At 42.4% G+C, this 26690-nt stretch overlaps 3 protein-coding genes across 5 annotated transcripts; 1 reads left to right on the top strand and 2 right to left on the bottom strand.

Annotated features, from left to right (window-relative positions):
- Positions 1-1914: 1914 nt before the first annotated feature.
- Positions 1915-4739, bottom strand: LOC103711454 (protein SOSEKI 5-like). Its single transcript, XM_039133074.3, has 4 exons — positions 4207-4739; positions 4050-4119; positions 3119-3958; positions 1915-2314 (listed from the first exon to the last, which is right to left on the bottom strand). Exons 1-4 carry the CDS (start codon positions 4418-4420, stop codon positions 2155-2157), a joined length of 1284 nt encoding a protein of 427 aa, XP_038989002.2. The 5' UTR covers positions 4421-4739; the 3' UTR covers positions 1915-2154.
- Positions 4740-9293: 4554 nt separating this feature from the next.
- PHIP1 (phragmoplastin interacting protein 1) lies at positions 9294-16446 on the bottom strand. Its single transcript, XM_039133073.3, has 4 exons — positions 15707-16446; positions 15305-15467; positions 10158-10204; positions 9294-10078 (listed from the first exon to the last, which is right to left on the bottom strand). The coding sequence occupies exons 1-4, from the start codon at positions 16234-16236 to the stop codon at positions 9577-9579; spliced, it is 1242 nt and encodes a 413-aa protein (XP_038989001.2). The 5' UTR covers positions 16237-16446; the 3' UTR covers positions 9294-9576.
- Positions 16447-23560: 7114 nt separating this feature from the next.
- Positions 23561-24937, top strand: LOC103711433 (myb-related protein MYBAS1-like). Of its 3 annotated transcripts, none has more exons than XM_039133071.3 (3): positions 23561-23836; positions 23920-24049; positions 24245-24937. In XM_039133071.3, the coding sequence occupies exons 1-3, from the start codon at positions 23716-23718 to the stop codon at positions 24729-24731; spliced, it is 738 nt and encodes a 245-aa protein (XP_038988999.2). In that variant the 5' UTR covers positions 23561-23715; the 3' UTR covers positions 24732-24937. The 3 variants fall into 3 exon arrangements, with proteins under 3 accessions (XP_038988999.2, XP_038989000.2, XP_089784340.1); XM_039133072.3 differs by having other exon boundaries at positions 23577-23778; XM_089928214.1 differs by having other exon boundaries at positions 23578-24049.
- Positions 24938-26690: the final 1753 nt, after the last annotated feature.

The raw sequence follows: 26690 nt of genomic DNA, 5'->3' as shown, positions 1-26690 counted from the left end.
TTGCAAACCCTTTCTGGTTAGAATATCCGCCAGTGTGAAGCTCATTTTAGAGTTCGAGCAACATGAATATACTTTGACCTTCTCTAGTACCTCTGCCTTCCAAACTAGCTTGTAAAACTGCCAGAGTAAACCTCCACTGTTAATGAACTGGTAGTATGAAGCTACACTGCAAAGTTCATCACTACTTGGTTTTCAGACTGGCACTTCCACGGCTCTAGAAGGGCGGATGGTGGAGAGGAGGTCAGAAAGATGATTCATCTAGGCAGCTTCTGAAGATGAGAGGGGGCCATATACTCTAATCAACCAAAAGCATATCCTGCAGTTCCAGAATGTGGCGACAGGCGAATTGTAAGTAACAACTCTGATCGATGTACTCTTACTGATAAAGAGAAGCAAATGAAATTGGCCTTTGTTGCCGCTAGTTTCTGAATGCACCAAGGTCGGTAGGAACCGAGAAGAACTAAGGTCGGACGAGATCGAAGAGAATAAAAACTAGTTACAGCTGAGGTCGAGGCCAACCTGCAAGAAATTCACTTGCCAGAAGATTTTTGATAGAAACTCTCTGATGCTCAAGTTAGAATACTAGAGCAACAGTAGAAGAAAGAAAATATGTTGAGAGGAACCTCTATGCGAGCTTACTTGAAAATCTCCGGGTTGCCTCTTTATATAGTGTTAGAATAGACATCTGTTACCTTATTTGATGCGACATGCATTAACTATTTGGATCAGTTGTGCATTAACGGTATGTGGTGACCGCTTCGTGCGAGTGGTACATGGCGACGATCACGCTAATCATGCCTTACTTGCAACTTCGGCATGACAACTGGCCTTTATTGCTTCAAACAGGGTAACACCTCGGTTTACTCCAAAATTAATTATTCATCTCGATTATGGCCAAAGTCAAGAAAATCGATTTAAACCGAAGTCAAGATGTCCAATATTTTTTTCTATCCGGCATGGACCTGCTATCTTTCTATAATTTGATTTCTGTTTCTGTTTTCCAGCTTGAAAGAAGTACAATTTCAGGAGGCTTCAAGATCCCTGCAGATATCTTTGCAAATGAGAGAAGGGCCTGCAGGAAACTCTCGTGTCGAACATGAACCACGACCAGCAATGCCCAAAAGGTAAGGCCCAACCACTTAATAATTGGACTTCAAACTACATTAGCAGTCTTAGGGCTTAGATGCGCGAACCAAGCTGCAACTGGCTATGCGGTTCGAAGATGCTGATTGGACGATTTGCTGGTCTGATGCAGGATGGTTCCTCAGATCACACATTGAAACACATGCAAAAAGTATGATCACCAGTGATGCACATGACAATCAATATAAATGGACTAAATCAAACCAATATACTCAGCATTACTAGTCTGTTCAGAATTATAGCAGTTGCTACGATGATCCAGCTCTATATAAAAGCTTAAACCCCTCAAGGCCAAAGTGAACTCCAAAAAGAGGAGGCGAGGAGAAAGACCGACATGCTTCCCTTTGCATGGAAGTAGTCTCACGTGTGAAAGCCCAGATTCCAAAGACCATTCCGACCTTGGGGTTCCCTTGGGAGAAGCAGGTGCGGTGCGACGCACATGCTGCCACCCTTCCCCAAAGTCAACGATTCCTTGCCCAAAGTGCGAAGCCCTGATCGCTCTTTCCCACGCTAGTAGTCCATCCGCTCTCCGCCAGCGCACCGTATAAACAACCATTATAATAGACAAGAGAGACATTTTAGATTAAGTAGCTAGTACTTCAGTAGGTATAATGCCAGCAAATATGTGAGGACAAACTTCTTCGTCTCTGGCAGAGGTAATTCGAGTCCGTGAAGGGGAACATAGTAAAACCAAACCCTAGAGCTAAAAAGGCCCACAGAGGAAAGAGACAACCACAAACAATTGAAAAAAAACTGCGGAGGAGATGGGAGTAAAAGGTAACGCGGTTTTAGTTTCGCATAGCATCATTAGAGGTAATTCCTATACACATAAGTAAGGTTATGGGGAACCAAAACACATCTCTCTCCAATGGTAGCAACAACTCCGTGCCGTGATCGGCAAGGCAAGGCATAGGCAAGCATTCGCATCGCACCAATTCATGCTCCTCGGTCTCGGAAGACTTCTCTTCTTAATTCATTGTGCACTTTGTTCCACAATCGCTCCGCTGTCTGCTACTTTTGAGGGGGTTCGTCGTTGATCCTCCTGCTGCCGTGGGTGCTGCCGGAGCCGGGCGGGTTGGCTTCCTTCCTCGCGGTGACCCGCGGCTTCCTGGGGATGCACTTGGCGCGGACGCCCTCGATCTCCTTCTCGGCCAGCTCCAATTTCGAGCTCCTGGTCGAATTTCAGAAACATGGAGCACCCGTTAGCACGTGAAGCACAGATCACGAAGCGAAACAATGTACATAGCGATCAATGGGATGCGTGCGACTGCAGAGCCAAAGCAACCACGAAAGGATTAAATGTAAACGAGTACGCGTGGCAGGAGCTTGTGCGGTACGTGGGTACAATAACTGTACATGGAGAGAGAACATGTGAGATGGCTGGGCAATCCGGCAGGACGGTAGGTCCCACGTTCGATCGCTTTTTGAACGCCGTCGCCCACTTGCTGCGTACTGAGAGCGAACAGCCCGCTGCTCCGCAAGCAGAGAAGGACATGGAACGAGTCAACAGAAACAGTACTCTCCCGTCTGTCCAAGACGACGGCCTGCTAACTCTTGGCATCACCGTTGATTTCGATGATTAAGCAAACAAGATGGTTGTATTGTCCGACGGATCACAACCTTACGTTTTACGCTTACCTCATCTTTTATCGGCGTAGATCATAGAGTTTTGATCGCCATTAATTTTATCAACTGATACCTGAGCTAATGTGTCGATATTTTTTTTTAGCATTAATTAAAGGAAGTAGTAAGCTTTCAACTTTGTTTTTTAATTATTTACCGACGAAGCTAAATTGGTATAGAACCACATAAGATTGAGCTTTTAGGCTGAATCGAAAAATTGGTGGGACGAGTACCTTTCGATAACCGCAACGCCAAAAATAAAGCTAGAACCTAGCGAGCCAGTAGAAACTCTAGAGACAAAGATAATATACTCTAAAAAAAATGAAATTAATTAAAGGTAGAGTGGCGTTACCTATCGGCGTTGTAAGAAGAGGAACGCTTCAAGCCAGGAAATTCTGCGACGCCGCCGCTTTCCTTCTTTTTCGTCTCGATCAAGCTGCCGCTAAAATACTCCTTGTCCTCCATCCGGATCGCGGCGAAACTAGGGTTTTCGATCAAGCCGTCCATCGCAACCCTGGCGCTCATGTCGGACCGTCCACGCGGCAGCCTTCCCCTGTAGTGCGACGCCAGGGAGAACCCGTGGTCCTTGATCGGAATGGAGCCGCAGGAGATGAGGTGCATCAGGACCGCAGAGGCCCGGAGCCTCCCGCTCGGGTAGCTATCCACCGTCCGATCCGCATCGATCGGTGCCACGGGGACAAGCCGCCCGTCGGCCTTGATCAGCGTCTCGAGAGTCTCCGGGCTGGACGAGGACGGCGGCGGCGAGATCTCGTCCCTCCCGAGCTCCGTCGTGGGGTTCTCCTCCTCGACCCGCGGGACCTCGTCCCGCACGACGACGGCGCGCCGCCTCTGCCGCTTCTCGTCGGTCTGTGTGGCCGCGTCGGCGGCCTTGAGGGCAGTCTCAGCGGTGAGCTCGGTCTTGTAGACCTTGTACTCGTTGAGATCCAGAGAGCTCCACGGCGTCTTGTTTCTCCTGACGAGAGGGTAGTCGGAGTCATCGTGGACGGATTTGGGGATCTCGAGCGGCTTCTCGGAGTTGGAGGCGGAGGAGGCACCGGTGTCTTGGGATGTCGGAGAGGAGGCCACCGGGAGGAGAAGCTCCGACCCCTTCAGGACGTACTCGTGGCCGTGAGTCGGGTAGATGAAATCGTCTTCGGAGAGATCGTGCCACACGAATCCATTCTTGTAGCTCCTGGATCACAAGAAAAAACCATGGATATTACATAGTTTGCGCGGATCAAAATAAAAGGGGAAGAATTATTCCAAGAGTCCATGGAAAATACCGTTTGGAAGACCATGAGTACATGCTGGCCATTCCCTTTCCTCGGAGAAAATTGAGTCGATCGATCACATCTAGAATAAAAAACCGAAGCAAGGGCATTTAGAAACCGGGCAAGCATTTGCGGAAGCCAAAGAAGACCAACGTTTTTCTAATCTCACCTCTGAGATAGAGGCCATCGCTGGAGGAGAGGGAGACCTCCATGAAATGCGGGTGCTCCAATTGGTTGTTCCTGGAGAGATAGTAGACCACCGGCACCTTCCTCGGAGAACTCCTCGGCTTCGGCTCCGTCCATACCTTGGTTCTCTCGGGACTCGTCTCGCGATCCTTCCATTGCTTCACAAGCTCTGCTCTTCCCCTGGACGCCACCGCCATTCTCCCCTTATCTTACAAAAGGAGCCAAAACAATGGATGATTCGGAGATCGAACACTTTCCCGCTTTCAAAATTCAAATCCTCTCCCACAGAAAACAGAAAAGCCAACGATTCTCTACCTCGCTTTTCCGGATATCAGCTTCCGAAAGTTAAAGCGAGAAAAGAAAGAGGAAAGGAGGGGTATTTATAGAGGAGAAGGAAAGGAGAGGAGGGCTGGGAAAAAGGAAAGGAGTGGAAAGTAGAGTGCCGGGAAAGGGGAGAACCGGGCGGTTTCGAAACGAGGGATGCCGCGGCCAGGGGGAAACCAACAAAAATGAGAGCTCATGGGCTTACAGTAAAAAAGAAAATATAAAAAGCAAGAGTCATGTACCAAAAAGAAAAAAAAAAAAAAAAAAAAAGAGCAAGAGTCAGTGATCACAGGTTGATTGATAGGAAACGACGTGGACGCACCGATATCTCGCCCTGCGGAAGCCACGTAAAGACGAAACCGCCCTTGCTCATGTCATCCTCTCCGAGGCGTGGATCGGGAGCTATCTCACTGATTTGAAGAGAAATGCCGCGAGATTCTAGACGCACCACCATTTTATTGGAGTTTTAATTTAAAATAATAATAATAATAATTTAAAAACTAAATATATTAATTTTATTTTTAAAATTTTAGATGGTTAGAAATTTTCCAAAGCTTCTTTCAAAAAAAACTACGGCTCTTCATAAAAAAAAAAGTTTGATTTTGGTTTCGATTTTTGTAAGAATGCGGATAAATAGGTTAATTACTATTTCTCTATTTTCTAAGGCAAAACAGAATTTTTTTTTTCTAATAGATTATCTTTTAATAATATATAAAATAAAAATATAGCAGTATTTTTAGGCAAAATACTTCTTTAACATTTATAAATGCTGCTATTACCACCTCACTCTCGTTAAAGCTGACTATTTTTACGAGTGTATAAAGTAGTCCACCTTTATCGGTAGATACACTCCATTCGGGTCTTTTTCTCTCTTGTAGTCAGAGAATGAGACGCAGACCTAGTCAAAAGAAAGACGCCTATAGCGGATTCGAAGAGCGCTATGCGAGATTTTGGATGCTGGTCCACCGATTTTCAAAAGTCCGGCAGCTTAATTAGTGCTGTCGTCGGGAGTTTGGTGTTCCGCTTTCCGTTCGATATTTTAGCCACGCGGCATTTGTTCCGGCTACCTCCAGTTTCCCAATTTTTCGAGCATTCTGAAGACCAAAGGGAGAATTGGCACCGGCATTGGCTTGGGTCTCCGGACGCGGACGATTAGTCAAAAGGTCAGCTTTAATTTAAGGGATTCAGCGGTCGGCAGTCCACGATATCGGCGCAATAGAGTCATATTAGTCGTCTCACGGTTGTACGTTAGCGGCTAAATTAAGAGCGTCCATGTTACTACCCCCTTCCTCCTCCTCCCCCGTGGGACACGGATTTGACCGCACGAGGAAAGCGAGGAGAAAGAGAGGAGGTGAAGGCGATGAAGGTCCACCGTCCGATAGAATCAAGCGCTGTTTCCTTGCGCGATCGAGCTCAGATTAGAGTGGCAATTGTGCATGCACCGAAATGCCCCTGGGATGGCAGCATTCGTCGAGTCTGATGCATCGCCAGCTTTACACGCTGACACATGATCAGATTCGCAGGCTACACGATGCTGGCATCTCTGATATTAATCGGCAGCGAGTGAATTTTGGGTAAAATTCCATCTTATGAAAGGGCCATGGACGGAGCTTCGGTCATTTCTATTGCTCGTGATTGCTCCTAAAAGAGATGACATAGGATCGAAAGCAGATGGCAGCTTGCATGTGACGTTGTCGGGAAATATCATAGTTGGTGAAATTGGTTAGGCGCAGTAAAAGCTAATCATCCTTTCGCCCATCATGGCACAATTGTTTTGGTGCATATAGAAAAAAAAAAAAAAAAAAAAAAATTTAAGCGCATTGCAAGTCATTAATGTTGAACGCTCTTGCCATTTAAAATCCTACCTAACAAGAGAACAGATTAACAGACGAACTTTCTTCTTGGTAAAGTTAGAAAAGCATAGCATAATACTGTAGATGTTTTGAAACTACAGAAAACGATTAAAGAGTCACTAGAATGTGCCTGGTTATAGATCCTCCAATGCTTAGATTGAACAGAATTTTGAAAAAAATAGAAGAGTCCCAGCCGGATGTGGAGCTTGTCAGGCGACAGAGGAGACCATCTATCATGTTCTTTTTGAGTGCCCTAGAGCTAGTCAGATATGGAGACATGCTTCAGCCCAGCCCGACCAGAGGCAGTTGTGGGCGTCCACTGAGGAGTTCCTCCGTCACTTGGAGGCCTCGGTACGGGGGTCTGTTCGAGAGGAGAGGGGGACTCGTGATGCCTACCTGGCCTATCATTGTTGGCTGGGGAGGAATACATGGGTCTTCGATGGTGAGAGCCACCATCCGAGGTTGGTGGCGGACCGAGCTCTACGGCTTGCGGCGGAGATCACAGGCTCTGTTGAGGCTACACCTGCTGGGTCGGCTAGGGACATCTGGGGCCCCCATTCTGCTCTTGCAGCGTCCAGGACGATTCTTGTATCCTGGGTGCCCCACTCCCTGGCTTTCTCAAGGTGAACTTCGATGGCAGCGTATCAGCGGATGGGAGCTGTGGAGGTGTGGGATTTATTATTAGGGATCATGACGCCAGACTTGTGGCGGCAGGTGGACGCAGGATTTTTGACTCATCAGTGGTGACTGCAGAGCTTCGGGCGGCCTGGGAGGGTGTCTCCTATGCGAGGAGGGTACTTGGTGCGGGTCACATCCTTCTTGAGGGAGATTCGACCACGGTGATTGGGTGGATCCGGGCAGGAGGTTACACAGTCGAGGACCGGCCGCTGCTTCACGATATCCGTAGAGCTTTGGGGGAGACTGTCTCCTACCAAGCCTCGCACGTATATCGGGAGGCAAACGGTGCGGCTGACTGGGTTGCCTCCTTCGCGGCTCATCATTCGGGAGGTTTTCTTTGGCTAGGCCACGAGGTTGTGCCTTCGTCCTTACGTAGCATTTTGTTTTCCGATTTTGTGGGCAAGCTTCACGCTCGTCATGTGTGAGCTGCCGTTTTACCAAAAAAAAAAAAAAATAGAAGAGATAAAAGAAAGATAAAAGTTTTAGAATATGGTGATGGGGGTTTCTTTCATTGTTACCATTGATTCCGCAGACTGAACTGTCAAGCGAAATTTTAGGAATGACGAATCCGAACCATACTAAAAGCCAAGAGCTAACAAACATAGAAAAAAAAGCTTAAATGCATTGCAAATAATTGATGTTGAATGCTATTGTCGTTTCATATCTGACCTAACAGAAGAACAAATTGACCGACGAGCTTTCTTCTTAGTGAAGTTAGAAAAGCATAGCACAGTACTAAAGTTGTTCTAAACTACATAAAATGATTAAAGAGATACCAGTCTGGTTACGGATCTTTTGATGCTTAGGTCGGATAGAATTTTGAGAGAAAATTGGAAAGATAAAAAAGAGGTAAAAATTTTAGAATATGGTGATGGAAGTTTCCTCCGTTGTTACCGTTGATTCGGCAGACTGAACTGTCAAGCGAAATTTTAGGAATGATGATTGTGAACCACATCAAAAACTAAGAGCTAACAAACATATAAAAAAATGTTTAAGTGCATTGCAAGTAATTGATGTTGATCGCTATTGCCGTTTAAAATCCTATCCAACGGAAGAATAGAGTGGTAGACGAGCTTTTTTCTTGGGAAAGTTAGAAAAGCACAGCACAGTACTAAAGATACTCTGAAATTACAAAAAATGATTAAAGAGTTGCTGGAATGTGTCTGGTTACAGATCCTTCGATGCTTAGGTTGGACAGAATTTTGAGAGAAAACGGGAAGGATAAAAGAAGGATAAAAGTTTTAGAATATGGTGAAGGGAGTTTCCTTCATTGTCACCGTTTATTCGGCGGATTGAACTATCAAGCGAAATTTTAGGATCGACGAATCCGAGCCATATCAAAAGCCAAGAGCTAACAAAAATTAGATTTAAAGCACATGCGCATATCAACAGGCTAGAGAAATTAAACTTGGTATTTAAAAGAAAAGAATATAATTAGCCATTTGATACTTGAAAGCCTTCTATTTTCGAAAGATCACCCATCAAATTATCTTCTCATTGCAATCTATCTCTACTAACCACCAGCTAGAAAAACAAAAAGCAGCTGTCCTCAATCCCCTCCTGCCTGAGGAGGTGGATGGATTACGGGGCTCGAGCTCGTCTAAAAGAGAGGAGGTCTTTTCTTGAAAGTAGTAAAAATATTTTGGGGATTTCAATAGCATCAAGTGGAGATGGATGGAGAGAACAAATTACAGCCAAAAGATATATTAGAGGGGATTTTATTATATTCTTTTATTTGTGATGCAGAGGAATTAAATGCAAGAACCTATATTAGCATGCCCTCTGAGCACGCCATTTTGCTCATTCCCATTGATGAGGACAGCTTCATTGGCAAAGACCAAAGCTTCAACTAGAAGTCTATCAAAGGACTCGGACCATGGTTTACCAGAAAATAGAAAAACATTTTCAACACAGTTTCCACACGACCTCCTTCGTCACTGGATTCTCAGAACACCTATCAGCTTGCACCCAAAAAAAAAAAGAAAAAAAAGAAAAAAAAATCAGAACACCTATCGGCGTTCCCAATCCACCACATCCATCTCTATCCACGCTATAATGATTAGCAAAATCTAATTTTAGCTGACAAAGAAACTTCTCCAGGATGATCGCTGTGATAAAACCCAGCTCATCCAAGCTTTCTTCCTCCCTTAATGGCTTGACTGTATCCTCCTCCTCTTGTCTTTCCCGGGATGCAACGCTATTTTGTATATCTTCATTTTTGAAGCAAGTAGAGCTTGCTCCCCCTTGCCTATAAAAATATATATATAAAAAAAAAACAGACAGAAGTTTGTTTTGTGCACAAGTTTTTTTTAAAAAAAAAAACAAAATGCTCTGTCCATTGCCTTCCATCTTTGAATAAGTTCCTCCGGTGGTAATCTTCTAATACCAACTCTGTCTGCAATTTTGCCTTGCAACCAAGTCTATAAGAACATGGCATCAATGTAATTCAGATGCAAGGTCAACAATACTTTCTAATTAATAATAACAACAATTCACAATCAACTATCAGCACCAGAACCATTGACTTCGACAGCTATTTTCTTAGGGCAAGAAGAAGAGAGATGGCCAGGAACACCACACTCATAGCATGTTCTTCTCTTCTTCTTTGAACCTCCTTCATTTGTGCTAGCCTCAGCCTTCTTGCCAGAAGGTTCTGAGCTTGACTTGGTTTCTACTTCTCTTTTAGGAACCGCACATCTAATTTTAACCGGCCGTCCGCATATGACATTCTGGTCTAGCTTCAATGCAATTGTGAGGGATACACTGTCAACGAAGTCAACATGGGCATAGCCTTTGAAATCATCAGTTTCCTTGTCTGTACCCCATCGGATAGATGAGATTTTGCAATCAGAGAAAAGCTTTCTCAAATCATCCTCAGTTATATCCCATGACAGATTTCCGACATAGATTCTGTTGTAGCCCTCCACCATCTCGGGTGCGAAATCTGATTTCTGGGTATGGTTGGCTTTAAAAGGTTTTATCTTTAGATAAAATCCACCCCTGAGTGTTGTGGGTCGAAGTGTTAGTCATTAACAATAAAATGAATAGAAGAATAATGATTAAAGAGAAATTTGCTTACATATCAGCACCATTGAGAGCTAAAGCCCTTTTTGCAGCAGCTTCTGTCTGAAACAAGAAACAGTTGTCACCTGATAAGCCATAGCTGGTGGATGATCAAAGAGCTTTTGTGCGAGCATGCACTGTTTGTAGAGACAGAGATCTAACTAAAGCAACAAGAAAAGCTACGGATATGGGGTGGCCATGGTTTTTGTCTCATCCTCTATAAATTGAAGCATTAAATTCAGTGGAAGAAAGATAGCCATCTGATGAAAAACTTAAAATCATTGCATGACATCAAATAAAACAAGCTTAGTACCAATAAGCTAGCTAAGTTCATATAATCTTGCTAATGCAATCAGGATAGTGAAGAAGTTCGCATAGTTATCAATCATACAAGCAAGAGGACCAGTACACAAGGTAATTTGGTGCTGTCAGCTGAAACAAACTGCATTTAGTACATTTGTTCAATAATTCCATAGTTATGTACAATTAGCAAGTTGTTCTGTCCGAATGCTCAGCAAGGAAACCACACCCAAAAACCAGGGTTACAGCAATAGAAAACCAGTTTGATAATTAGTTGTTTAAAATAGAGAGATAATAACTTCAACTAAAGAAAGCAGTAGGTATGCTTACTGTATGGTTCCACCAAGGGTGTTGTATCTAAGAACACCAATTAGAAAAGAAAGAGAGAGAGAGAGATGGCTCACTTACCTACTCACAAGTCACCCTTCAAGTTTATTAAGAAAAAGGAAAGGTGTCTTTTTTTTTTGTGGCAGGGGGGTTAGAATTTAATCAAAAGGGTGGCTAAAGGGAAACATGAACATAGTATTTGAATGCTCTACAATCCAGAGAGTAATCAAGTTGAAAAGGAATTTAATCATGTTGATAGAATTTTGACATCCTTAAATGGTCTATAATCACTACTGATATATCAATCCATCCAACATGAAGAGCCATCACCTTGTTAAGTTTCATTGCGACGGTTTCATAGCAAAGAGTTGGTTGTATTAGTCGACAAACATCAAACAGGTGTTCTAACTATATCCCTTGTGAAAAGCTTCCTGCAAAAAATGTTTGAGTTTATTGAGTTCAACTAAATTTCCAATTTCCCAGAAGCTCAACATTTACAGAGTCTCAATTTCCATCATCCTCCTTACCCAACCTCTAAATGCCCAAATCACTGCAATGAGAACACTTATGTTAAACGAGATCTCAACAATGTCAGCTTACCTTAGATTTGATGCCAGCAACACGATGACATCCTCTGTGATCACTTTGCACTAGCTTACCATCATCACCATCAGTTTGATGCAACCCTTACCATCATATTGCCTCAAGCAAAATGGGACCACTTTGCCTGAAACAGAGGCTAACACAGTTACATTTTAGATTCTCTAGAGTTTGAAGTTATTTGCTAAAGATATGAGAATGGTGGTAGTAAGCAGTGACCACCACTTCTCCCGGGGTTAATTATTTTATTTAAGACAAGAACTTTCCCTTTGGAATGTACTTAATGCCTGTACGCACACGTTGATTTTCAATACTTCAGCCATTCCTGAAAATTGTTGCTCTTTAAGCCACAGCTAATGCTAACATCAGCATCCTTCCTGAACATATTCACCAAAGCATGTTTATAAAGCATGACTGAAAACAAATCCAACACTTGGTTTAATTGTGAAATAGAAAAATTTACTTCTAAAATGAAACCATTGACCTTTCCTCAGAAGCATTCTCATGAGTATATTTCATGCTTCACCATTGCAGTATCTAGGCTCCCTACAACCTCAACAGCCTTCCACTCAATCCATAAGGCAAATTATAGGGTTCCATTATGGCCAGCTCTGTGAAGTCAAGGAGAGTACAAAAGCCAACAAGGTATAGCAGAAGAGTGGACCAGAAGAAAAGGATATATCTATCTCACTGCAGAGAATGAATATCACATAGTAATATATCTTGCAACTTTAAGATGAAATTTAGCTATAATTACACAAAGAGGGAGCAAAGGGACAAATGGATGCTGTCAGTGGAAGACAACAATCCTAAATTGTAAAAGGAAGCAAGAGCACCTAAAGAAACTGCCATACTTTACAGAATTATATTAAACTATAGCAGCTAAAATATAAATAAACTATAAACTGAAAGCTGCACAATTTTAGTTAGGTTAAAAGCCATAGTCAGTTGCATGAGCAATAAAATGCATAGAAACACCAAAACATACAATCTTCTTGCAGCCACGGGTTTACATATATTTATTGCATGATGGATTAATCTAACATCCACTATCCAGAATACGACATTACAGTTCTAGCCAGTACACGACAGTGCTTGATAACAAGTCACGTTCATATGCAGCATATGGTCAAGAATGTTGTATCATGGCCAATATTGAGCAACTTTTTAAAGAAAACTATGTAGTGCACCCAAAAAACTACTTAAAGGCACTTAGTGAAATCTATTCCACGATTTGGCATAATGCTAAAGCTTATTTGGGCTTTTGATTGCAACAGACCATAAGTTCCATACTAAACACTGCTCAAGACAACCTTTGAATCAATGCCCAAAGGCAGAAACACCACAAGAAACATCTTTACGTAACACATTAATTTCCACACTTGCATAACTCCACCATACTTCTGCTTCATCTGTTTAATCTTTAGCACCTTACTCAATGGCTAACATTTCTATGTGATTAGTCCAGCATATTATAACATACCCATGGACACTTGTACTTGAGCTGCACAGATCAGTCAGTTTACCCCCAATTATGAATATTAGTTAACCTAGGAACCAGATACATTAATATCGTATCGATATGGTAGCCTTTCATTACTCTCACATTCCTATTAACTAGGTTGAGACAACATGTATCTATGAGTTATCTTGAACTATTGCAAATCCATGTTGTACAACCATGTCAAGCTATTAATACATACCAAGGGATCCCATCAATTGCAAGACAAAATATATTATGACAAAATGAAGAGCCACTACAACTTATGTGATATAATCTTTGTAGGGAGATTGCATATGAGAACTGGCTATGCCTGAGATAAGCTTGCACAGGGGAAAGATGTCAGGAGAGGAATCCAAGAAAAGGTAGAAGTTGCCAATGAAAAGAGCTCTTTGGAATCCATTACCCCAAATTTTCAGGATAATATAAATCACTTTTAGGTATAATCTATTATCCCCCAAAAAAACAAGGAATAGTGGGATCAGCAGTTTCTCAGTCCCTCGAATTTCTCCCTTTCATCACTCCTTTCTCCTTGCTCCCTTCACACCAGCATGAGGTTATCGGAAGATACTGCAGAAGGCCATTCAAACAGGAACTAAGGGGATGGAAATTTCATGGGACAACAAACAAGTAAAGGCCACTGACCCCAGAAAACTGCAGAAATCATAGGCCATCAGTCATGCACAGTTGCTTAAAGACATGATTCGTAGCCTATAACAAACAAGTAAAGGCAACTGACCCCAGAAAACTGCAGAAATCATAGGCCATCGGTCATGCACGGTTGCTTAAAGACATGATTCATCTATGTGGCCTTACATATGCCCAAGTTTATTGTCAGAAAACTGTTATGTGATTATGGAGATAGCTGGCAGTGCTATCCGGGTAGCACCCCCAGCAAGAGTAATACACAAACAGAACACCCAGTATCAAAAATAAGGATAAAAATGGTGTTTGCAGCCTTAAGGTCAGAGGATCCGATTTGGCTTGCTCATAGATGAAGGATAGTTACTAGATGATCCAAGTGCTCAGCTTGGCTAAAGATGGGGAAAAATGTAGCAAAATCGAAACAGATTCATAATAGTGTTTTCGAACCAAATTACACAGTAAGAAGTTAACTGCATAAAGACTCAATAGCTCCCAATGTCCTCCATCCAATAGCCTAGAGTGTTTGCTGCATAAAGCATCCCCTGGTGGGACTGATCAGGCCTTTTGATTGATGATGGATGACAAGATGGATACTGATACTTGAGCCGCAGATATCAGATTAAATGAATGTCTAAGCAATTGTTGCAACTCAAATCAACAGTCCAACTGTCTAATGATCGCAAATATCCAAGTCCAAACTTTCGAACAACTGCTGTAACTTTAATGAATTGAAAAGTTTCAGTTTGACAATATTGTCAAAATCAGCTACTATTGAGAAGAACAAAGTCTCACTTATGGTTTCAAAAACCCATGAAACAGGATGGTACAACCAGTTACCATTCCGGCGCAAAATCGGCATTGGTATAGGTGTCGGGATGCCAAAAAAGCTATGGTGGTACACCTGTACCAGTCAATACCAATGGTTCGTTCCATATGTACCATTGACACCAGTACCGTAATGATAGGAAAATGGTAACGGGGTTCATTACCAGCCTTTAAAACCTTGGTCTCACATGCCTTCAGAAATAGAGTGAAAGAAAAATTTTTATGCGCTTGAAGAACATCATAAGGTTATTAAATTTGATGGGTCATACGAGGATAGCATGACTTTATACAACTACACAGGTAAGATAGCACATCTCAGAGATACCATACTACTGGAAGAGCCCGTCTTCGTAGAACATATTGATGGGGTCAACTCCATAACACTAACTCTTACAAACAAACTGGTAGTCAGTTCATTCTTATGAAAATCAATAAGAAAATGATCATATGGAGAAAATAAACTTAACTGTTCCCTTAGATAAATATGTAATGCTAAACTGAAGTTTGTGAATTTTCTTAAGCCCTTGATGAGTATTATGAGAAGAAGATAGGTTGCATAAATATTCAAGAAAGGCATTGTATATATTTTGCTAGCCATAACTTGCTGCTGGTAATGTCGTGCATATGCATAAGTAGAGTTATGTGAATCACTGTCGATTGCACAAGTCACAAATTTATCACAATAAGTCTTTTACTCAGAGTTCTTCCCCAGCTTGCCAAAGACGGACATTTATTGTGAGATCAACTATTGTGTTTCAGTATCTACTGAAACAACCATCGCTCACTATATTATGGAGGTAACTGATTACTATAAGGATAAGTATTAATGAATACTGAGTGTTATGCTACCCAAAATTCATTCAACTTGATTTTGAAAGAAAACTCATATGAATCAAGCGCTAACGGATAATACCAAACATTCTGGCAATTGGCAACTGAAACATCAAGTGAGATTTTAACCTAACCTTGAAAGTAAGAATGGCAATTCCCCTGAACTTCCCACTTTCAGCAAACCTCATGCAATCCACTTCGGTTACAGTGCCACAACCCTCAAAGAAGCTCCTTATATCTTCCTCGGTCGAGTAGTAAGGGATGCCACCTACGTAAACCTTCTTCGCATCTTGTTCGCTGAAAACAGAAGCTCAAAAATTAAATAGCACGCAACAAACAGAACCCTAAACCCCAATTCAACAATTTAAAATCATCATAATCTTCTAGAGTAACATAACTGAAGAACGAATCACTGAGCTTTACCAGCTCATGAATCCAAGCATCAGAGTGAAACCACAAATTTTGACAAAAGAGCAACTGGATTGTAATAGAAACATTGGCATTAAAAAGAAGAAAAAGGAGGTCTTTTTTCAAACCTTCGCTCGATATTGATGGACCCTTGCACCCGTCTCTCGTTGCTCTCTCCACTTATACTCTCATTTCCCTTCTCGTGCTTCTCGTCCTCTTGCTTATCTTCCTTCTTCCCCTTCCCCTTCACTTTCTTCTTATCCTTTTTCTTCTTTTTTTGCTTCTTCTTCTGCTTCTGCTGCTGCTGCTGCTGCTGCTGCTCGTTTTCTGTTGCTTCGTTGGCTCCGTCGCCTTCCCTCTTCCTCTTTCCACTCTTCTTCTTCTGCTGCTTCTCCTCCTTCAAGCCGATCGACTCATCGTTCTCCTGGTTTTCTTTCTGGGCGTCTCCGCTTTCCTCGACGGGCTCCGAGTCCTTGGGCTTCTTTCTTCTCTTCCCCCTCTTAGACGACGGCCTGGGCTTCTTCCGGGATCCCAGGATCTCTTTGACGCTCTCGAGCTGCTCATTAACGTCGCCGCTCGCGGAGTCTTTGGGTGCGGCGAGGGATTCCGCGAGGAGGGATCGGAACTTCGCCTTGAGCTTCTTGTTGGATAAAACCATCTCAAAGGGAGGAGGAAGAAGAGGAGGGGACGAATGCCCAAGGCACTCTCGATTCTCCAAGGGAAGCCAAGCCTTCGCCTTCTCAGGCGGCGGATGATGGAAGACCTTCCTCAGGAAGCGAGAGGGAAAAGGAAGCTAGGTTTGACATCAAGAGATTGAGTTCGGAACCAGGGATGATACCCGGGACCAGGACCCAGACCCAGCGCGTTAGGTCGGTCCAGAGACGTAAGAGAATGCGCTTTGTTAAATCCAATCAACTACCAAAATGGTTTAATTCCAAATATTCAAGGAAACATGAGTAGGGAAGGAACCGGATCGGATTAGACTATATAGGGTTTGGGTTGGAGTAAAAATTTATCAACTCAAATTCGGTCTATTTATTAAATAGATCAAAATTTTAAGATTCAACTTATTTGTTAAATAGGTAAGCCAATCCGACTTACATAACTCATTTATTAAACAGGTCAAGTGAAGTTGAACAAGTTGAATGCATTTAAATAGATTAAACAGGTTAAGAGATTAGGTTACGCAAATAAAAAATAAGTCGAACAAACTTCAAACATATAAAACAGGTCCGGTTACGAGCCGATCCAATTATTAAACATATCAAAACGGATTAAACGGATCAAAGGTTTAAATCTGAACTCAACTCATTTAACAAACAATATTTTAGATGAATTGGCCTATTTATGATCTAAATCTATTTATGTTAAGCCCAAATCTGCTTAAAGTGGATTGTTTGCAAGTCAAATTAATGGACCATAAATTGCCCTTCATTAAAGCACGCACTCTGCTCTTAGGAATCTCATCTGTTTCATCCTTCTTATGATAGCCTTCAATCACATCGCATGGGAATGGTAGAATCAAGCAAGAAAGATCACAAAAATAATAATAATAATAACAAGAAAGTTTCCCGCCTCACACGGTTCAGTATTTTATTCTTTTTGTACCCCATCAATTTAGACTTCATAAAAACCACTATCTTTTATTGTGGAAGGCAAGCCATTAGCAAATCGTTTGATGGAAAGTTCGGATTCAGATCCAAAGGCGAGAACAAGTCCAGGAGCCAAATCTAGGAGGTCAACTCGGTTTAGTGGGGTTGACTCACCGACGCTCCATGAGCTCCTTTTTTTGTTTTTTTTCCTCCCCCTTCTCCTGAGCGGTTTGATGCGGACTTCCAAGGAAGGGCGAAAATGTGATTTCTTTCATGGGTCGGTTAGGATTAGACCCGCACCTAACTCAACGCATGGGCTGCTTCCAGGTTGAGCTCATGATGGCTGAGCCCAAGTACAGCGTGAGTACCATAGCTTACACTTATCGGCACTTTCCAAGTCTTATGCCCCAGGGCACCAAAATCCCCAGAATCCCATCATGACCTGGGTCCATAAAACTCTAAAAAATTATGTGAAATAGAATCACAAAAGTGGGTCATCTTCGCATGTGAACCACTTGCACCAAGTCTGGTCAACATTTCACAGTAGTTCAGCCGTCTACAGGCAGAGGCAACAAGAGGAGCCCAATAAATAACTTGGTGAAAAATTGGGTACAGTATTTATATGGCCTAGTTGATATTTATGTGCCACTTTGGATACGCACAACTCGGTCCATTATATTGATAGTATTCATAGGAATTATTCCTATCTTTCCCATTTCTTCATATTTGGTGACTCTTCCGGAGTCTTAGAGGCACGCCCATTGTAGTGGAAAACAGACAAAGCCGTGATGGACGGATAGGTTGCAACTGGCCTCCTTCAAGGCTATCTTTGTTCTCCACTCTTTCCCTTCCAGACCTGCGCCCGCTACCATATTTAGTCATTTTTGCTGCATCAACGTAGTCATCATCATTCATTCCTTTCATGCGACAGAGTTGTGGTTGATAAGGCTCTTCCTATTTCTCAAAGCCATCGAGTCGCACACTGTTGTTGAGATCCATTGCCAAGTTCTAATCTTATTAAGATCCCTATTTAGTTGGTCATTAATTTTAATGACTTTAGGATTCTATTACTAGTTTTATTCTACTTGATTATTCCTTCTAGAATAGTTATTTTTATCCTTTAATTGTTATTAAGTTTTATGTTTCAGTGAATATTGATATTTGAATTTGAGTAGAAATCAAACATACTATTTATATGATATTCTATTTAAAAGAAACTTTGGTGTCTCCTTTAGTATGAGAGAGAGAGTGAGAGTTTTCCTTCTAAAGTAAGAGAGAGCCTTGGCTAAATTCTTCTAATAAAATATTTTTTTTCCTCCTAATTATTTTTCTTCTAGCATCTCTTTTTTGTTTTTTATTTGGTGTTTGTTCTAGATTTTGGGTCGGCATGGTCAATCTACTCCACGAAGCATGCTATTCTACCCACTTAGTTTAATTAGTGAGACATGGTCAAGTTTAGGGGAGTAGAAGGGCTACAACTGAACCCATTTGATGCTATGCCAAGCCAAATGCAGACAAGCTATCCACTTCGTGGACATGTCCTTTTGCATCTGTGTACATTATTAAACTCAAGAATCAAATTAAACAAGCACTCAACATCCCTTTGACACTGTTGCTGCTGAGAACCGATCTGCCCCAGGCGCGAGCAAAAGAGACGCTAGAGCGCATGGCAGCTAGCTATTCCGATCATGCACGGCTGCAATTGGAATAGAGAGCTATCATCGGGGTTCTGGCCTGCGGTCAAGCTTCAACCTAAAACCACAAAAACAAAAAAGTCCTCTTGTTTGAGTGTGTCTGATGGGGAAACCCTTCGGTACCTAAGTCAGGACGATGATCAAAAAACAGAAGAGGTTCTCGGCACGCGAGCACTTATCTGGAAGGTCCTCTAAGAGTGGATTGTATAGATGGATGTGCGAGCCTGTCATCCTAAAATTCGGGCACATGGGTCGGTCAGGATTGGCAGCCTCCGCACATTCCAAGAATCAGGCAACATGGGCGCTTTGCACACGGATCTCATCCTGTCCATTTGGCTGGCGTGATCTTAAAGACCGTTTGAGATTTTGATCGAGGTGTTGCCACTTGTGGAGAGTCTTTAAAATTTAAAATCAGTTGCAAGCTTTTTGGCTTATTATATGGTAGGCTTTAATTGGTGATCTAGAGGCTTAATGGGGTGAGCTGTGGTTGACCAACCTTTCATATAAACTACGGTCGATTCCAAGATCTACTAGACTCTATAAAAAAAAAAAAAAGTTATCCTCCAAACTGCAGCCCACTTATATCCTCCCTCCGACATAAACAAGAAGGCATCCAAAACAAGCAAAAGGATAAAAAGAAAGGCAGGGGTGGTGGGAAAGGGATAATGTAATGGCAAGGTGGAGCAAGACTGGAAAGGGTAAGATGAAGATGAGAAAAACAAAGAAAGGATGAAGTGGACTGCCCACAAGTTGGTGGTTTCCACGTCATGGTGCCCGTCTTTTGGCTGCTTCGCACTTCCTTGGATGGATGATCACCGATGGGCCTCAACTGCTCGCCACCTGCTTGGGAGCTCTCGTACAGTGCTGGTAGTGCGTCAACATCTTCGTGGAATGCAGTACTTTCCACTTGCTTCGATTCCATCGGCTCCCAGCGAGCGCACTCACCACTCTGCGTCGCAAGATAATGGTAAGAAGTCCTCTCACGTAAGATGAATAAAGACCTATGATTGGTATCTAGTGGCACAGTGGGAGTTGAGCAGTACTGTTTGTATCGATCGACTTCACTGCCCAAGTTGATAGTTGGACTTTTTGCTTCATTGGAAGAAGAGGAAAAAACAAAGTTGGGTCAACGGAACAACAAAATTCATGTTCATTTAAAGTTTGCAGAGAAAAAAAAAACCTTTTGATTTTATATTTTATAATAACATTAAAAAAAAGTTCATATCTATTTCCTACTGATTAAAAGTTAGATATTTTTTTTTTTACCAAAAATAAAGACTGAAGCCGGATTTTTTACTTTATTAAGAATACAACAGATACTTTATATAATATTTCCAAAAATATACATGGTGAACCAAGTAAAAACTACTTTGGTATGTGTCATTTCTTATATATCTAGATATCGGTTTTTACAAAAAAAATCCTATGGCATTTGATGTGCTATTATTTCTCATAATAGAGCTCCCAGCCCAACTGTATGCACTTGTATTTGACTTTGTTACTGAAGGCTTCGTATCAATCTGATAAGCACCTTATATTTTTAATGGGAACATCTAATTTTAGTAGAACTATCACGGATGTCGCGCATTCTGGTAAGAGTCATCATGGGATAATTCTTACGTCGCTCTCGTGTTCTTGTGAGGGAGATCGAGTGGAGAGAACTGTACGTAGTGTTGCACTTCAATGCTCAACGTCAAAATAGCGTGGCAGCGTTTTGAAACCCTTCCTCAAGGCTTAGCTAAACCGGGCTCGTCCGATTCTGATGCTCATACTACCACTAGTAAGTGAGGAATGTCCACATGATCGCCGTAGACCTAGAAAAGAATTCTTTTTCAGCATCTATGCAGGAAGGAGCACTCCACTGAGAAGATATCTCCTCTCCCTGCCTCAAAATACTTATGCATGTAAAAACTAGTGCAAGAGCACCAATGAGAGGTTGCCAAGGTCCTTAGTCCACTTCTTTTGAAGCTTTCCGTCCAAGTAGAATAACTATTCAATTGTCAGCAGAAGTAATCTTAGCAGTGTAAGCATCACCTCACAGAATTGCTTTGCTGCCTTGAGGACAAGGGATTCCTCCGGTATTATCCATTATGGTGGCATAGAAAGAAGGGAGAAGAAATTACTAGATTCATTAGATGGACTCCCGCACCAAGAAGACTTCAGGAGAGATGGAAGATGATATGTTCGACCTCATTGTAAAATATTGGCCGGATGTCGATTATCGACAAGGTTGAATTTAAATGAGGATTTCGGACTTTCACTCATTAACAGGAATTCAAGGTTGGATATTGTTGCTATATTGGCACAAGTTATTTTAAACGAACTTCCACTTTTCTTCACCCTGTTGATTTATTAATAATATATTTAATTCAAAATATTGAGGTTTTAAAAATAGTCCCACATTGGATATTAAACTAAATATAAATCTACTTAAATATAAATTTTTATGATGGACACCCAAATAACTTAGTCTATTAAGTAAACTTGAAGAACAAAGTTCACACATAGGCGGTTGCTTGTTAGAAAAGGATGGGCATTTAGACCATCTTTAGAACTTGTCTTAACATCGGAGAATGGCCCACCAATCTACATACACTTTGGACCTCTTGGAGGAAGAAGTCATTGCGGCCTACTTTGCCCAAAAATTATGGGAAAGCTTATCTTCCTTGGCGACCACTCATTGATTGCTGTTCTTCCCTTTTAAAAGAGGCTCTTCGTGCATTCCTCGTCTAAACACCTCATTCTCTCGCACATACTTTTTCCTATCTTAATAAATTTGGGGAGGTGCCTTGCTTCCTCCTAATTCCATTAAAAAAAGCCTTTCGAGCATATAATATTTGGCTGTTATCTTAATTTCCCTCTCCACTCCTAGAGATTTTTCATTTGATGATATCTCTCTCCGCTCTTAAAGATGCATCACGAAGGGGTGCATCTAATGAAAGGATATCTAAGCACCCAATCACACCCACTCTGGCAGCACAAGAGAGTTTTGAGAAGAAAATTTACAGAGTAAATTGAGCGCTACGTGAGTACTCAAGTGCACTGTTCGAGCATTATTCGGGTTCAAGTTCATTGCATCTCGAAAGTAGACCGCGAACAACTATCTGCATCTGGGCAGAATAAATTCTACTTCAATAACATCTACAATTTATTTTATTACACTAATATGTGTAGAAAGCTATTAATTAAATAATCAAGACTGAGTAATAAAATTAAATTAAGAGATTTTCAGAATTGGAGAAAATTTTTGAACAACTGAAAAAATAATTCCAGCACACCTGCTTTACACTTCAACGTGAACTGAAAATTTAAGCATCAGGGAGACAAAAAGCTGACGATATGCATTTTTTTTGGTAAGTCGGATGCATCAAATTAAACAAAATGCGGAGTCAAAACATTCTTGAGAATCCCAAAATAGATGTCATGCTTTAAAAGCCTGAGTGCCTGATCTATTGCGGGATATAGAACAACTAGATGTTGCTTTTATATGTATATATACACACACCTGCAAAAATAAGCTAATATATATGTTGCTGGAAATTGGACCCGAGGGCGGCCGCGAACCGAGGAGGAGGAGCTCCGGCGAGAGTGGCGGGTGGCGGTCCGTCGGCGGGTGGCGTCCTCCGGGGGACCTGCAAAATGCCGGTGGCCGGGGTTTCCGGCACCGGCCCTCCGATGCTTAAGTCAGAGGGGGGCTTAATTTTTGGAGAAGGAGAGGGACTGTATGTAGAAGTCCGAACCTTCCCTTTCTTGGGAGGAAGAAGCCCCTTTTTAGATAGAGAAGCTCCCCTTTTATAGGGGAAGTGCCAGGGTTACCTGTGATGTGACTGGGCGAATTAATGGGTTACCGTCACGATTCGACGTGGGCGTGTAAGTAATGAGTTGCCGTGGATGGCCCGTTTCCATCATGGGAGAAGATGACGTGCAGCCAGAGCTTGCTTGTGGCGCGTAGTGCAGTCCATTCTTGGAAATGGTGAGACGTTGACAGTCATAGCAGGGTATGGCCCCTGGTTATATATCGTGGTGTGGCCGGCAAGTAAAGCATGGTGTGGTGAGGCTGCTGCAGGACATGGCCGCAGCATGTGGACGACGAGCTCGGCTTTCTGGCCTTGGCCTGCATGAGCTCGGTCTTCTCGGCTCGGCCTCTGAGCTCGGCTCGGTCTTCTGAGCTCGACTCGGCCTGCATGAGCTCGGCTCGGCCTTCGGAACTCGGCTCGGTCTGTATGAGCTCGGCTCGGTCTTCTGAGCTCGACTTGGCCTGTATGAGCTCGGCTCGGTCTCTGAGCTCGGCTCGGCCTTCTGATTTAGGTGCTTTACTTGTATTTGTGGGGTGTTCCATTTTTCCCCCAACAGTATACATTTTTAATCACTTGGCTCTTTAACTAATACTCAGTAAAAAGAAAAAATATGCGGTAAAAAAAGGTGAAAAAAAAAAAGAAGATGGAGAAATGGTGCAGTAATTGTTGGGTCGTCCCAGTTGTATGTCCTCCCAAGGACCACGGAGAACCGGAGCCAGTAAGATCTAAATATCCTACGTCCATTTCAGTAGTCACAACTTAGCAGCAGGGCTACTAAGTAAACCTGTACCCCAGAGTGCTACTAATCACTAGAGATTACTGAGGATATCAGTAATAAATGCACGAACGATATCCTGGATTTGAAAAATTAGATATGACATCATCTGGCCATGCGGTTGGTGCGCATAAAAAGGGAGGAGCGGGCACAAAGGCTGCCAAAACTATTCTGTATCAGGAAGTGGATCTGGTGCTGGCCAAGCGGTGGAGAGGAGGAGAAAAGCTTTGGAAGGCATTGCAGAGAACGAGAGAGAGAGAGAGAGGACAAGTGAGAGCTATGATGATGGCGAAAGGAGACACCAGAAAGGGCCCCTGGACGGAGCAGGAAGACCTCCAACTGGTATGGTTTGTGGGCTTGCTCGGCGAACGCCGTTGGGATTTCTTAGCAAAGGTGTCAGGTTTGCGCGGTGGCGGGTGGTAGGCCATAGGAGAGGTAGAGGACGATACCGGTTTAACCTCTGTGGTTTGATATGTGTTGTAGGTCTTAATAGGACAGGAAAGAGTTGCAGGTTGCGTTGGGTTAATTACCTTCACCCCGGTCTCAAACGCGGCCGCATGACTCCCCAGGAAGAGCACCTCGTGCTTGAACTCCATGCCAAATGGGGCAATAGGTTTGATCCACTCATGCAAATGCTCTACTATTTCTTCTCACTGTCCTAAAAAAAAGAAAAAAAAAAATCTTCTTATCTATCTAGTAATCTTTTATCAGTCAATTCTAGTGAATCGTATTTCTGATGATACTACTATGTCCATAACTTTCAGTTGCAATGATCTACTCCCCAAATATGATCATTGGTTGCTTGTAGGTGGTCTCGTATTGCTCGGAGACTACCCGGCCGCACCGATAATGAGATTAAGAACTACTGGAGGACCCATATGAGAAAGAAAGCACAAGAACGGAATAGAAGCTCTCCCCCTCCGTCACCTTCTTCGTCGTCGAGTAATCCTTCCTCCCCTCTCGTCAGCGATCCTCCATCGGAAGAAGCTGCGGAAGGGAAGCATGAGCTGGATGGCGTCGCAGAGGGTACCTCTTCGATGACATGGTTCGAAGAGAATGAGGAAGGTGTGAAGGGTTACCCCATGGATCAGATTTGGAATGAGATGGCCTCATCCGAGCTTATCAGTGAGCTGATGAGCTTCGAGGGATACAAGAACGAAGCTTGCATTAGTGTTTCCTGCCCCTCGGTGCCCTCTCCTGTGTGGGACTATTGTTCTGACTCGCTTTGGAAGATAGATGATGAGGAGTTCAAGGTGCTCGCTTCCATAGGAGACAACACGATCAGGGAGTCCTAGAACCGAAATGGCTAATTTACTTCTCTTTCTACTCCTGTCCATAACTACTGTCAGATGTTTTATACTGCAATCTTATAAGAATTTAGTAGAACCCGTTGTATGTCACAAAATCATCTCATGTATTGACTACCTTGATAGCACTGTAACAGTTGTATCCCTGCTTGCTATATAATAGGGCTTGTTATCAAGCTAACTTTCTTTGAAAACTCATCTTTGAAGGAAAGAGTACTACAATCCTCATGTTGAATTGACATTCCCTTGTTCGCTTGGCTTTAGCTTTTTTTTTTTTTTTTTTTTTGCCATTTCTTCTCTTTACGAATTCCTTCCTGTCCTTTTGCCTTTTTCTGCGATATGTACAAATTGTCGTTCTATTGGACCATAATGATAATGCAATTTCTATTTTTTTTCTAGACTAATACAATATTGTGATTTTTTTTCAGAACACAATTAGTTTTTAAGATTATTTCCGAATTTAGGTCTTTTACTAGTTAGTCCTGGTAAAGTCCTCAGACAACATATTTTTTTGTTCCTTCAAAAAAAAAAAAAAAATGGTTGCATGTAAACATAACAGTGGGCTTTCGGCCGGTAGGGAAATATGTACCATGATTGTTTTTTTTTTCTTCCTCTTTTTTTGAGAAAAACATTGTTTAACACAAAGCATCAATTATCACATAGAGGAAGAAGACACCTAAGCCGCTAGTTCCATGTTGAACACTGAAATATGCTGTGGAAAATGGCAATTCATGCATGATAGGAATTGCTATGAGGAGTCTCAATCCTAGTTGGTGATGGGCCAACACACAACCATCTTATGGTTTGGGTTGGATGGTGTGCATCGATCCCCTTGTTAATAAAGTTTGGGACATATTAGAACCTCCGCATCCTATCTCGAACATCACTCAACAAAAAGCAAGTTTTCATGAAAAAGACCCAGGAAAGTTTGCCTCAAAAGGGCTATAATATTGCCTTGTAAAGGAAACACAATGTTTTATTTAATTACAAAGATGAATCCACCCACTTTCTCCTATGCCGATCGTATGGTTGTTATTCCCTAAGCTTGGAAAGCATGCACGCGTGTGCTCTGTCACTTTAATCCCATTATTGCTATATATTATTAGGTGGCCTTTTAAGGAGGAGATAGAAGGCTCCTGGTGGGAGTGGAAGGACCTTTCTCTCTCTCTCTCATTGTTTTCTTTGTCAAGTAAGGTTAAGGAAAAGAAAGGGCACGTAACGGACTCTTATTAGTTTGGACCTCAGATAAACAAATAAAAAGATAAGGTTTTAAAAACTAGTTCCGGCTCCAAGGGCTTCAAGCGTCGTTGTTTGCTTTTGTTTGGGTGTGGTCCTGTTTTTTCTGATTACTTTAGCATCATCCTCTGATTAAAATAGCGCTAGTGCGTCGCCGGCCGGCGGGGACCCCATCAACCATTATCATTTTAGTGTGACGGTAAACTTACATTTATCACCCTCTCACCAATACATGAGCCCAACCACAAGCCGATGACGGTGTAATTGCATGCAATACAGGTGATCCTGTAATTCTAGACCAGATCACTGCTGAGCTGGTGGACCAGTCTAACTATAAAACAACATGCATATATAAATGCTCGTGTATCACTCTTTTTTTTTTTTTTTAGCTTTCTGTCTCTTTTTGTCTGTATTTATGCGTGTTGGTTTATGATTGAGCTAGTCCACCGCTAAGCTAGCGCATATGGTTCAACTCGATAATCTTTCATTAATGGAAGGTGCAAAAACTAAGACTTACACGGCCATTGAGACACATACACAAAGGGCTCCAAGTAAGTGGATTATGATGTGGACACAGCAAGTCACCAAAGCGCCATCATTATGGTGCGCAGTGAAAACTTTTCAATTTGGAAGGCAGACAAGCCGAGCACTCCAGCTACTCCATCAGCTCGCCGCTTTGGTTGGGACGGTTTCTAGCTGCAACAAGTATCA

This window comes from Phoenix dactylifera, chromosome 17, assembly GCF_051530095.1.
Source record: "Phoenix dactylifera cultivar Ajwa chromosome 17, Ajwa_hap1_PhDact_Kaust_v1.1, whole genome shotgun sequence".
In the NCBI taxonomy this organism is placed as follows: Eukaryota; Viridiplantae; Streptophyta; class Magnoliopsida; order Arecales; family Arecaceae; genus Phoenix; species Phoenix dactylifera.
The sequence above is the reverse complement of the archived record's forward strand: the minus strand, read 5'-3'. Positions and strand labels throughout refer to the sequence as shown.